Source organism: Symphalangus syndactylus, chromosome 1 (genome assembly GCF_028878055.3).
Source record: "Symphalangus syndactylus isolate Jambi chromosome 1, NHGRI_mSymSyn1-v2.1_pri, whole genome shotgun sequence".
Classification (NCBI taxonomy): Eukaryota; Metazoa; Chordata; class Mammalia; order Primates; family Hylobatidae; genus Symphalangus; species Symphalangus syndactylus.
In genome coordinates this window covers 12,576,231-12,589,847 of record NC_072423.2, presented here as the reverse complement: position 1 = coordinate 12,589,847, position 13,617 = coordinate 12,576,231, and the positions used below count along the sequence as shown (strand labels likewise).

Here is a 13,617-nt window from a genome sequence, read left to right as displayed (position 1 = left end):
TTTTAGAACTGAATTAGTAAATGTTTGGTCTAAAACATACTGGGAACCAAATTTTGGTCACTATGCCCTGACCAATATTTCAACTTCTACCATTACTATACTTGTCTAATTGGATAAAATAAAGCAGGTGTGCTAACTCTTCCTCTAATCTCTGAAGAGTACATAAGCCACCAATTCTGACATGACGACCTTGGGATACAGAGAAGGACCAGGGACAGGCCTGCTTCTGAGGGACAAGAGCAGGAAGGCACAGTGGCACCAGTCCTGCCAGGCCCAGAGCTGCCACAGCTTACCTCCTGCTTTGTAACTCAATGCAACCCAATGTCCTCAGAGGAATACGCAAGCCACCAAAACTGAGGGCCCAGTGGTAGATGAGTGATGACCTAAGAGAGACTGTTACTCTAACCACGATCTATCTTAAGCTGGAATGGCCAAAAGATGAGACAAGGCTGGGCGCGGTGGTTCACGCTATAACCCCAGCACTTTGTGAGGCCAAGGCAGGCAGATCACCTGAGGTCAGGAGTTTGAGATCAGCCTGGCCAACAAGGCAAAACGCCGTCTCTACTAAAAAATACAAAAATTAGCCAGGCATGGTGTCAGTCACCTGTAATCCCAGCTACTCAGGAGGCTGAGGCAGGGAGAACTGCTTGAACCCGGGAGGCAGAGGTTGCAGTGAGCCGAGATCGTGCCACTGCACTCCAGCCTGGGCGACAGAGTGAGACCCCGTCTCAAAAATAAATAATAAATAATGAATAAAAACAAAAGAAGAGATAATAGAATAGCCTATGCTGAGCCCAGAGGTGGAAAGAAAGCAGGATTGACAGTGGCATGTGCCCATCTCTCTCTTTTTTTTCTCTCAATACCACATAACTAGGCCTCTCTTTCATGTTTAATCAAAATAAACTCAGTTGAAATATGCAGGTGAGACAGAGGAGAAATAAATAATCAGAAAATTATTCAATGTCACCCAACAGCCATTCCACATCAGCTTTCTAGTATTTTATAAACTTTTAATTCTTATTCAATCAATAAATAATTATTTAGTCCTTTCTATGCGCCAGCATTGTTCTAAGAACTGGATTTATCAGTGAATACAAGAGAAAAAGTCCTGCATTCACAGAGCATACATTTCTAGTGGAAGGACACAGAGAAGCAAAAACTAATAAATGAGTAAATTATACCGTATGTTACAAGGTAATACATGCTACAGGGGAAAAACTCAGCAGCATAATTGGGCTGAGGAGTGCAGGGGACTGGGGTAATATCCAGGCTTAAATACGGTGGTCAGGATACGCCTCGTTGAGGTGACAGTGAGTGAGTACTCAAAGGAGGTGAGGCAGGGAACCATATGTTATTTGGGGGGAATAACCTTCCAGTGCAAAGAACTGAAAATGGACCACATTTCTACTATGTCTAAGAATTCTTTGCCTAATCCTAAGTCACTTTAAAAAGTTTTACATGTCGGCCAGGTACAGTGGCTCATGCCTGTAATCCCAGCACTTTGGGAGGCCAAGGCAGGTAGAACAGTTGAACCTCAGAAGTTTGAGACCAGCTGGCAGCTGGGCAACATGGCAAAACCCTGTCTCTACCAATAAAAAAAAAAAAAAAAAAAGGAAAATTAGCCGGGCATGGTGGTGCATGCCTGTAGTCCTCGCTACTTGAGAGGCTGAGGTTGGAGAATCACCTGAGTCCAGGTGGTGGAGGCTGCAGTGAACCATGATCATGCCATTGCACTCCAGCCTGAGTGACAGAGTAAGACCCTGTCTCAAAAAAAAAAAAAAAAAAAAAAAGTTTTACATTTTATATTTATATCTAAGATCCATTCTGAGTTAATTTTGGCATAAGGTGTGAGGTTTAAGTCAAGGTTTATATTTTTGGTTATTGATGTCCAATTGTTCCAGAATTATGTGCTGAAAAGGCTATCCTTCCTCTATCGAATTGCTTTTCCATCTTTGTCAACAATGAGGTGGAAATCTTTGTGTGAGTCTATCTCTGGCCTCTCTATTCTGCTATGTGGACATATGTATGTGTCCCTCTGTCAGAACTACACTTTCCTGACAACTGCAGCCATATCCTAAGTCTTAAAATTGGGCAGTGTAATCAGCCCTTGAAGGGTTTAAACAGAGTATATGGGCTGACCCGATCTGACTTTAAAATGTCACTGTATTATGGTGAGAATACGCTGTCGGGGGCAGGAAGGGACTAGGCGACAGAAGATGGAGGCTCCAACCAGGGGAACAGCAGTAGAGATAGTAAAAAATTGGTGAGATTCTGACATTATGAAAGTTAAGCCCACAGAATGTCCTGGTGGACTGGATGTGGGTATGAGAGCAAGAGAAGAGAGGACAACGACCCCCAGGCTTTTGGCCTGAGCAGCTGGGAGAATGGAACTGCCATCTGCTGAGATGGGGACATGCAGAGGGAGCAGGTGTGTTTCCCACGTTAGGGTGAGATGCCTACTGGACATCTAACTGTGATGTAGCCTCAGGGATACAAGAGCCAGTTCAGGACAGAGGTCTTTCTGGCCAGGATGTGACAATCCAGGATTCATTAGCACATTAAAGCCATGCTACTGTGTGAGCCTGCCAAAGGGGAAAAGCCCAGGCCCCAGGGGGGCGCTCCAATAAGGAGGTCAGACAGAAGAGAAGTGGGAAAAGGAGACAGGAGGTGGAGGGAGGAGGGAACCAGGAGAGGATGGCAACCCAGGAGGGTGAGCGTCTATGTCAGAGTCTGCTGAGCCACTGTGTTGGAGAACTGAGAGCTGACACAAGGCACCCTGGGAGACCTTGGCAAGAGAAGTTGTGGTGAACGGGTGTGGTTTAAAAGGGAATGGAGGAGGTAGATTGGAGACCAGGCTTAACAACCCTTTCAGAGGGTTCTACTATTCAGGGGAGCAGAAAAATGAGGAAATCCTGGAGGGGGCAGAAGAGTCAAGGGAGGCTGTGTGTGTGTGTGTGTGCACGTGCGCGCGCGTTTCAGGGGAGAAGGGAGTATGTGTGTTTTTGCAGGAGAGGAGGGTGTGTGTGTGTGTGTGCACGTGTGTGTGTGTTTCAGGGGAGAAGGGAGTATGTGTGTTTTTGCAGGAGAGGAGGGTGTGTGTGTGTGTGTGTGTGCACGTGTGCGCGCGCGTGTGTGTGTGTTTCAGGGGAGAAGGGAGTATGTGTGTTTTTGCAGGAGAGGAGGGTGTGTGTGTGTGTGTGTGTGTGTGTGCGTGCGCGCGCGTTTCAGGGGAGAAGGGAGTATGTGTGTTTTTGCAGGAGAGGAGGGTGTGTGTGTGTGTGTGTGTGCGCGCGCGTGTGTGTGTGTGTGTTTCAAGGGAGAAGGGAGTATGTGTGTTTTTGCAGGAGAGGAGGGTGAGGGTGTGTGTGTGTGTGTGTGTGTGTGTGTGTGTGTTTTGCAGGAAAGGAGGAAAAACAGCAGGAACACTGATGAGAATAACCCAGCGGGGTGCAGCCCAGAGGGGCCTGGTTTACACTGGGGAACAGGGTGGCTTAGGGACCGTCTGTGAGTGCGAAGAGGAACAGGATCTCAGGCACAGGTGGAGGCCCGGTCTCTCGGCAGGAAGAGACTGGAAAATGCAGACCAAAGTGCTCCTCTCACCTTTAATTCTCCTCTTCCTTTCTACTGACTGCCTGGGAGCCTCCCTCGATGCCATTCTTGTGTTCCATGCTTTGAGACTATGTCACAATCCAGACTTTCACAATAGAGTCCCACTAGTTTCTAACTGCGCAATCCTCAGGGACAAAATCCCAGGCCAAGGCCTACAGAGTAAAAAGAGATCACACTAGTACGTGCCGTGTGTGGAAAAAGGGGGTAAAATAAGATAGTCACAGAGCAGGGGCTCATGTCTGTTCCTCCCCCAGGCTCTCTTCCTCCATCCCCGGAAGAGTGACTTCCTGGCACTGGACATGGGTCAGGTGCACAGCAGCCAGGCAGGCAGGAGGCCTCATAGCGTGGAGAAAGCAGCAGATAGGCAGCATATCACAGCCGGGAGGGTCTCACTGCTAGCAGAGGCGCAAAACGGGATGGGACACCATGCTGAGACCTGGACAGGGCCAAGGCTGACACAGGGGAAACCAGGGCAAAGGTTTTAAGGCAAAAACAAGTTTGGCTTGTTTGAGAAACAGAGAGAAAGGGTCAATGTGATTAGGTGTGGGCATTAGCAGGGAGGACACAGTGTTATTTGCTGAGGTGGGGGAGGTAGGTAAGGGCCGGATCACTCAGAGCTTTCCAAACCAGGGCAAAGAGATACAATTTTATTCTAAATGCAGCAGGAAGCCATTGAAAGGAACGGAAGAGAGAAATGCCAATCTGTTTCCAAAAGATGAAGTCTTTTTGTGTGCTTCTTCTAGAAATCGCACTTTTTAAAGCAATAAATAGCATTTATTACTCAAGCTGAAAACTCATAAAACCACCACCCATTTGATGGAACCAATGAAATCCTGAGAACTGACTGCCCAGTGGCCACCATGAGAGGTGGCAAAGACACAAGAGAGGCCACGCCAGGGCATCTGCTCTCAGCTTAGAGGAGAAAGATGTTCTAACCACCCTGCAATCAACCACGTGGCAGATGCAGAGGGGATATGGACGTGGAAGGGGAGGGCGAGAGATGAGCTGGACCCACTGAGGGATTTATCAGAGCAGGAACCTCCTCGGGTTTCCATTTAAACAATCCTTCCCAGGGCAGTCATTTAAGAGGCCTTTTACCAAACAACACATGCCTCCTCACACATACCCACCACACGCGTAAACGATCTCTTTCCAAACCAAAACCACACCGATGATTCAGCCCCTGCTAGGTGAGAGCAGCATCTGGGTCATGAACAAACTGAGGCCATAAAGATTCCACCCCGACTCTCTCTATTTAAAAATTCCTCTACAAGAAACAAGAACGGCTGTTTCCTTCACCTCCTAGAAGGCAACACAGTAAACTGACAACAGATGGAAAGAAAGGCATATTTTTGCCCATTAACCTTCCAAGGGTTTTGGCGTTGTTCAGATGTTTGCATCACAAATTCCCTTTGCTTTCTCCCTGGTTCCTCCAGTGATTGAGGTCTCCAGCAAATGACAGCAACTCTGTATCAGTGGGATGGACTTTTGTTTTTAAAGCTACACTAGATTCTCTTCAATACTCCTTGGGTATCAAGCTTCAGCAGCAGACTCAGCACTGAAGACACTGGGCCGCAGCGCCTGCAGCCTGGACTGAAACCCTGGCTTTGCTCCTTATCGTCTGTGGGACTTGCTGAGCAAGTTGCAAAATCTCCCTAAGACACACCATCTTACCTTTGAAAGGGAGGACACCATCACCACTGACCCCATAGGGTTGTTCTGAAGATTAAAAGCACAGGCTGGGTGCAGTGGCTCACACCTGTAATCTTAGCACTTTGGGAGGCCGAGGTGAGTGGATCACCTGAGGTCAGGAGTTTGAGACCAACCTGACCAACATGGTGAAACCTCATCTCTACTGAAAATACAAAATTAGTCAGCATGGTGGTGCATGCCTGTAATCCCAGCTACTTGGGAGGCTGAGGCAAGAGAATCACTTGAACCTGGGAGGTGGAAGGTTTCAGTGAGCTGAGATTGCACCATTGCACTCCAGCCTGGGCAACAAGAGTGAAACTCCGTCTCAAAAAAAAAAAAAGAGAGAGATTAAAAGCACAAACGCAAATAAGGTTTTATGTGCAAAAAGCACTTGGCATACTCCCTAGCACATACTGAATGTCCATAAACATTCAGCCAATGTCCAGTGCTATCACTTTTCTTATTAGCTCACTAGGGATTGTTGGGAAGGGGAGGATTAAAGAATAGCCTTTACTTGGGGACGATTAATGAATGGCATTTACTTAACACTTTCTGAGGCAGACAAGGGAAAGAAGTCTGGATATATTTTGTGACCTGGCTAATTCTGGACACAGCTGCACAAAGCTTGATGAATAGGTCTGCCAAGAACAAACAATAGCAGGCAGTGAAAGAAACAAGCTACAAACTGACACTCCCGAGGCCCTCAACTACAGAAGAGTTCAAGTGATTCCATTCCAAACAGGCTCCCGTGCCCACCAGCCAGGCAGAGAGGACCCTTAACTGAGCCTAGAGGCTGTTAATCACCCCACCCCTTCCCTTAAGTCCACATCCCTTATCCCTCGCCCCCTTTAGAGCCTCCTTAGCATCAGTGCTGGTTCAGATGCCATCATTTTGTCATGGGCCTGCTAAAGACAGAATCTATGGATGTAAGAAAGTAACTTCTTGCCATCATCCACAGAGACGTCAGCTCTAAGCCAACAGGCAGCACAGGCCAGATTCTATTCAACAGCAAGAACTGAGTTGTCCCCACCCAATCTTCAGCTCACCCTCCCAGTCCCCATGTTGGAACTCAGTAAAAGGCACAGATACCCAGTTACTATATACACTCAAGACTATGTTCCCAAGAAAACTAGGTCCAAGGGTAATAGGGAAGAAAGCACACTTGATTAAAATGTTCTGTTTTCCAGAATTAAGGGCAATGAATTTCAACATCCATACTCTCTTTCTCTATCCCCAAGCCTTGGAAAGCACTGGTCTATGCAATGTAGGCAGCCATGTTCAATGCAAAATAACAAAGAACAAGTCCCTACAACAAAACCTGCTAGACAGGACACTCTTGAGACTCCAAAAATGGCTCTGAGCCCGCTACTCAGCCTCGCATGTAGTCAGCTGCTGCCTCCGGTCACCTTTCTGATGCTTTGAGCCTTCAGACAATGAAATTCTTTCATAGAATAGACAAGGTATTACTTGCCACAGCTGCACTTTTAAGAGAATTTATGAGCTAAAGGGGATAAAAAATTATTCCATACATTTCCCTTTTTAACAGAAGTACGCAGCCAAATAATTCAGGAAGGGAGGTGAATGAGGCGCAACCAAGTTCCTCCACTCCTAAGAACCGAGAAATGCACACACTGGTGTGCCACCCCAGGGCTCTGGTAACATCTATCAAAATTTAGAGTGGTTCATGCCTGTAATCCAAGCACTTTGGGAGGCCAAAGGGGGCAGATCACTTGAGCCTAGGAGTTCGAGACCAGCCTGGGCAACAAGAGACTCCATCTCTACAAAAAATACAAAAATTAGCTGGGCATGGTGGCTCATGTCTGTGGTCCCAGCTATTCCAGAGGGAGGATCACCTGAGCCCAGGAGGTCGAGGCTGCAGTGAGCTGAGATCACACCACAGCCTGGGCAACAGAGCAAGACCCCATCTCAACAACAACAAAAAAAAGTAGAAGTGTACATCCTTTCACCCAAGAATCCCACTTACAAAGATCTACCATAAGGAGGTAATTGCAGGTGGGAACCTAAAAACATGGAAGGAAAGAGGATTCCGTACATTAGGATCCCTCTATACGATAAGGAGGCAGCCTGGAAACAGGAGTTACTGAAATTCAGGACTGGTCCCTCAACACCTAGTTTAGTGGAGAAAAAGGGAGATTACAGAGCAGCATGCAGAGCACATTTCCATGGATGTAAAGCACATCCACGAGCAACGTGTTGTAGTAGCGAGTGTGCAAACTGCTCAAGCTGGCCACCTTCGGGGAGCAGAGCTCCAGGTAGCTTTGAGTTTCTTCTTTGCAGTCTTCCACACTGTCCACTTCCTTAACATGATTATGTATTATTTTCCCCTTACACAATAAAGTCGTACGTTTAAAACCTCCCGAAATGGGATGATTTTCAATCATGCAAAGCACACATTCCTGAACAATTATATTTCAAGTGAATATTTGTATTTTGAGTCATTTTGTTTACTAGTTAACACTATAATTCCTGAGACATGTTCCTCCTAAATGGACCTTCCACATAAAAACAATTTATTTTAAAATTTTAATTCAATCAAAATATAGTCACTTAAATGCCTTCTCTTTACATATTTTTTCCAGTGTTCTCACACATATCATTTCTCCCAATGCAGATGCCAGTGACAGAATAGTCCCCACTTCAGAACAAGGAAAGTGACTGAAAGAAATACCTGACTTGCCCAAGGTCACCTCCATGATAGGTCTAAGACCAGGTCTAGTTTTCCTAACCCCAGCCCAATGCTTTCCCATGAATGCCCAGCGGGACAGGGTTGTTCAGACTCCACTCAACTACAAAGGCACTTATCAGCCATCTTCACCAGGAGGACTTTTCAGAATACCAGACATTCACATTCAGTAGAATTGTGCATGTTATTTATTCCTTGATTGACCAAAGCTGGCTTGCATGTGTTTTCCCTTCCTTATTTACAATTTTCATCAACCTTTAAGATAATCAAAAAGCAAAAGTTAATTTGCTGTTTCTTTACTGTTTTCTTTACTGTTTCAAAACAAAGTTGCCTCTTGGAATGTCTTTTCAAAAGTAGCAACAGGTTACCAAAAAATATAGAGATATATGTAGAAATATATAAAAGACTCACGGGTTCACATTCCCCAGGTGGCCTTCTAAGATGTGGTTTTGCTACCACTTTACCCAAGATGCCTAAGCCACCAACACTACCAACAATAACTTTATATTTCCCTTCTACAGACTCTGTAATTTCTAAGGGTTATTTACCTAACGGTATATATTAAATAATAATAATGTTCCCATTTTACATGCATCAAAGGCATATTTGCCAATTGCAGCCTTTTAGTAGCATGAGATTCAGAATACTACCAAATTTTCTTGCAAAAACCAAAGGCATTTAGTATTTTAGCCCTAAATATGGTAGCTTTAACAAGGGTAAAGATACGTGTTCTATGTTTTTCAAAATTAAGGGCAATGAATTTCAACACCCATACTCTCTTCCTCGATCCCCAAGCCTTGGAACCACTGGTCTACGCAACATAGGCAGCCATGTTCAATAGAAAATAACAAAGAGCAAGTCCCTACAACAAAACCTGCTAGAAAGGACACTCTTAAGACTCCAAAAATCAAAGTGAGTCAGGAGCGTATAGCTTCTATGAGGCAGAATGCTGTAAAGAACATTTAAGGCTCAGGTCCAAGACTATCAGAATCCCAGGAACACTAGAAAATGTTCTACAGAAACAAGTTTCCATTTTTATAATGTAAAGGGAGAGGAGACAACTTCACAAAAAGACATTCTGCTTTATAAAATTTTCCAGGACAATATCTGTTTCACAAATCAAACACCCACTAACTTGAATCAAAAGCAACAGCTAATGGAACTGTTGTTAATTACAGGATACCTTTCTCTCTCCCTTCCACACCTCTTTTAAAAACTGAATAGATGCTGCTGCCCAAATCACAGAAATGGAAATGCAAACATTTCTCCCCCTGGCCATAAATGCCTAAGTTTTCATTTCAAAGAACTGTCCCTTAAAGTTCTATGATCAAGCAAAGACTCAATTTCACAAATATAAACTCAAAAACTAGAACTCAGGATTGAAAAAAAAATCTAGTTCAAAATATGTAGGCAATAAAGCTCAAAATCTTTTAAGTTTCAGACAGTAACTAAGCACCTGCTGCTATGTAGACTGCCATTAATAATAAGCCAGTCTTCCCTCTTAGGTTTCTACCCCTCCTCCTAAACGACAAAAACAGCTTTAGAGGCCATTAGTTCAGGAGGTCGGAGCACACGCTGCACCTGTGAGCTTCAACCTGTGTTCTTGGCTCGTACCTGCCAGCAGAGCAGGATCCCTCCACCATCTCACCACACACCTTCTCAACATGAACACGGACATGCACATAAATCTAGGACATTCTGAAGAAGGGGAAATACTCAGCCGTGAGAAATCTTGTCCATACGGATGGGGGATCTCACAGTAAACAAAGGTCTAGCCCATAATGACTGAAAGTTCATTTGAGAGTTAGAAGGGGAAGATAAATCTTTCATATTTAGGTAACTTAGGTGAGATAAAATATTTTTTAGTTAACACACAAAGGCTTCATGAAATTCTGGAGCCTTTCAACAATAGAAGACAGGAAAGAGGACCGGGCAAGCGGGGAAGAGAGAGAGACATTCTGCACTCATTCCTGTTTTAAAAGTAGGTTTGAGACAAACAGACTAGCCTCATAAAAAACTACCTGGCAGGGCAGTGTGCTGAAGAGCTCTGAGCGAGCGAGCTTGAGATGTAACCCCAGGAGCACAGGAAGTCACCTGCAAGGAATCCTGGCTAGAATCTCAGATAGAACCCAGAGAGAGGCTCCCAAAGGCTTTACCGGAGGCTGGGAAGCCAATGACCAGGACATGCAATAAGCGAGAGATGGTCACAGAAAGTCAAAGCAAATAATAAAGACGGCAAATGGAAAAACACGTCCATAAAAGGTGGAATCGGGAGGCGCCCAGAGGGCAGACACAATCCAGTGAAAGGCTAAGTGGCCTTGCTTGTTCCCAGAACCACATGTTGGCAGACAGTGGAGGCAGAAACGCATGCAGTTCTCCCGATGCCTGAAGATCCCTCCAACCCCTTAAAGTCAACAGGACCAAAACCAAACTCCTTGTGTTTCTCCCAGACCCCAGCCTCCTCACTCACACCATCCTCCTAGCGTTCCCGGGGTCAGCAACCCTCTTGCTCATTTTATTTGAGATGCATTCTCCACAAAAACTTTGAGTGAGAAAAAATAAAGAAATTTGTTTTCAGCTAATTTACCCACTCAAGAGCTTGCTCTCATCTCTCAGTTTTTCTCGGAAAATTTTTGCACAATCCCTCCTTTCCTGACTCACAGGAATTGAAATGTGAAAGTAAATAGTTTTCAGTACATTTTAACAATAATCTTCACTTCCTTATTATCGTCTCTGAAAATCTACCCCTAAAGTCATGCACAGTAACCTTAGTAATTATCAAGTTGGAGAGATTATGTGCCCTAGGGGACCTCTGGCAATATCTGGAGACATTTTGGGTTGCTATAAATAGGGGAGGTAGGACTGGGAGCAGTGGCTCACGCCTGTAATCCCAGCACTTTGGGAGGCCAAGGTGGGTGGATCACCTGAGGTCAGCAGTTCAAGACCAACTTGGCCAACACGGTGAAACCCTGTCTCTACTAAAAATACAAAAATTAGCTGGGCGTGGTGGTGTACACCTGTAATCCCAGCTACTTGGGAGGCTGAGGCAGGAGAATTGGTTGAACCCAGGAGGCAGAGGTTGCAGTGAGTCAAGATCACACCGTTGCACTCCAGCCTGGGCCACAAGAGCAAAACTCTGTCTCAAAAAAAAAAAAAAAAAAAAAAAAAATAGGGGAGGTGGTGGTACAGGTCATCTAGTGGGTAGAACTCAGGGAGGTGGCTCAACATCCTATAATGCCCAGGACAGACGCCACAACAAAGATCGGCTGGCCCAAAATGTCAACAGTGTCAGGGTTGAAAAAACTCACTTTAGGAGAAAACAAAAGAAGAAAATGCTTCATAATATAAAATATCCTAATATTCTCTTATGCTACTTTTTTTTATAAACACAAATAGACAAAGCACACACTGTATCTTAAAATTCCACATTTAGAGTTAATGAGAATTGATGTTCTATGACAAGATCTGCAGCCGGGCAGGAGGGAGAGGGCAGGTCAGCTCTGATTCCCTAATATAAACCCCTCCTTACTAAATGGTAACACGACTTTATCCTCGGACACTGCTCCAGAGTGAAATACCTTACCAATAAACATCAACTCCAGCCTTATTATTTAATTTTATTTATTCATTTAGAGACAGAGTCTCACTCTGTCCCCCAGGCTGGAGTAAAGTGGTGTGATTTCGGCTCACTGCAACCTCTGCCTCCCAGGTTCAAGGGATTCTCCTGTCTCAGCTTCCCAAGTAGCTGGGACTAAAGGCGTGCACCGCCAGGCATGGCTAATTTTGGTATTTTGGTTAGAGATGGGGTTTCGCCATGTTGGTCAAGCTGGTCTCGAACTCCTAGACTCAAGTGATCCACCCGCCTCAGCCTCCCAAAGTGCTGGGATTACATATGTTAGCCACCGTGCTTGGCCCAGCCTCATTTTTTAAAACAGACCGTTTGATTTTAACATTTTCTGCAAAACCAAAGTCCTCTGATGTAAACTGTGATCCGGCTCAGACCAGGCATCTATTTTTGTCTCCCTGCTCCCCGACTATGTAAAAAATTCCCATCACTAAACCTCCTCATTACTGGGAGAGGGGCGTGAGCATGCGTTAAGATTTATGATTGAGACTCCCCAAAAGTGGTAAAACACTTCCAGAGGATCTAAGACAATCACCAAAAGCGCCCCTTAGCGTGTGCGGCCAAAATTATAATCGAATGCAAAGAATCTTATGAAAGGAATGTCTTCAAGTTAACCAACGTTTCCTATTACACCTTCCAAAGCTGTTAGGGGCGAGTCCCACAGCAAAACGTCCGCTGCTCTGCCTGGCCTCTTTCTGTATTCTTGCTCGAGCCACACACCGCGGTCTCAGGAGTCAAGCACGGCACCTGGTTGCCAAGGCGTGACTGGAAAAGGTTAATTAACACCGGGCCTCTGCCAGGTGAACGCGAACGCGAGTGGGTGTGGACCGCAAGGTCGGCCAGTGGATGCCACGGGAAGCGCAGGCCCGGACCACACCCGACCTCCGCACTCGGGGTCCCTCCGGCGGGATCCGCGGCTCTCGGGGTGGGTGGTCTCCAGCCTGCCACTCCGGGGATGCCGCCGGTCCTGGAAGGACACCCTTCTATTCACACTCAAGGGAGAAAGGGATCATTTAAATCCCCCGCATGGCCGCGCGCTCTCCCCGGAAGGCTGCTCCAGCACCGCCGCAGGGCCCGACTGCCAGTTCCTGCCTAGTGCGCCCCCCGCCCACGTAGCGAGGATGCCGCCGCGCCCGGGCGCTCCCAGGGGTGCACGCGCAGGTGTGCGGATTTGGGGAGCGCCCCCAGGTGTACACGCGCAGGTGTGCGGACTCAGGGAGCGCTCCCAGGTATGCACGCGCAGGTGTGCGGACTCGAGGAGAGCTCTCAGGTGTACACTAGCAGGTGTGCGGACTCGGGGAGCGCTCCCAGGTGTGCGCGCGCAGGTGTGCAGACTTCGGGCGGTTGGGGGGGCGCCCAGGCGTGCACGCGCAGGTGTGCGGACTCGGAAGCGCGCCCAGGCGTACACGCGCAGGTGAGCGAACTCGGTGGGGGCGCGCCCAGGCGTATGTATGCGGACTCGGGGCCGCGAAAGACAGGTCATGCCAGTGAACCCCCAAACCCGGCCCACGCTCCCTGCGCCCCAACCCGCTCATCCCCAACTCACCTCTTCCAGAAATTTGGTCAAATCGTACACCTTGTGGTGCAGGATCAGCCAGGTGCTCTTGCTGTGGTTGTGCTTCTGAATCTCCTCTAGGGTGTAGTACTTCACGGCCTCGTCCGACTGCTCTGCCATCTCGGTTCGCCGCGAGCCAGGCCCAGCACACACAGCCCCGTCGGGTGGAGCAGAGCGCGAGACTCAGTAAGCTCCACCCGGGACATTCCCCACTCCGGACACCCCACTTGGGGCTGGGCGCCGGCTCAGGGGCGGGGCGCAGTAGAAGGACCTCCGACGGTTGGCCATCATCCTTGTCACTCAAAAGTCCCCGCCTTCGGTCGACCCCCACCGCCTGCCCAAGCGTGGTCCCGCCCAGTGTGCGGGTGTTAATTGGCTGTTGGAGGTGCCCTTCACAATCTCTCGGCTGCGGCAGCGCGGGGAGGGCTGGAC

The 13,617-nt window shown here is 47.1% G+C and overlaps 1 protein-coding gene across 2 annotated transcripts in view; it reads right to left on the bottom strand.

The window, feature by feature from the left end:
- CYB5A (cytochrome b5 type A) overlaps positions 1-13,416 on the bottom strand; it is a 39,054-nt gene extending 25,638 nt beyond the window's left edge. Inside the window, exon 1 of one of the 2 annotated variants that reach the window (XM_055296490.2) lies at positions 13,177-13,416. In XM_055296490.2, the coding sequence (XP_055152465.1) occupies positions 13,177-13,305 (129 nt within the window). In that variant the 5' untranslated portion in view covers positions 13,306-13,416. The remainder of the gene's footprint in view (positions 1-13,176) is intronic. The other variant, XM_055296479.2, reaches the window with a different exon arrangement.
- Between the last annotated feature and the right edge of the window lie 201 nt (positions 13,417-13,617).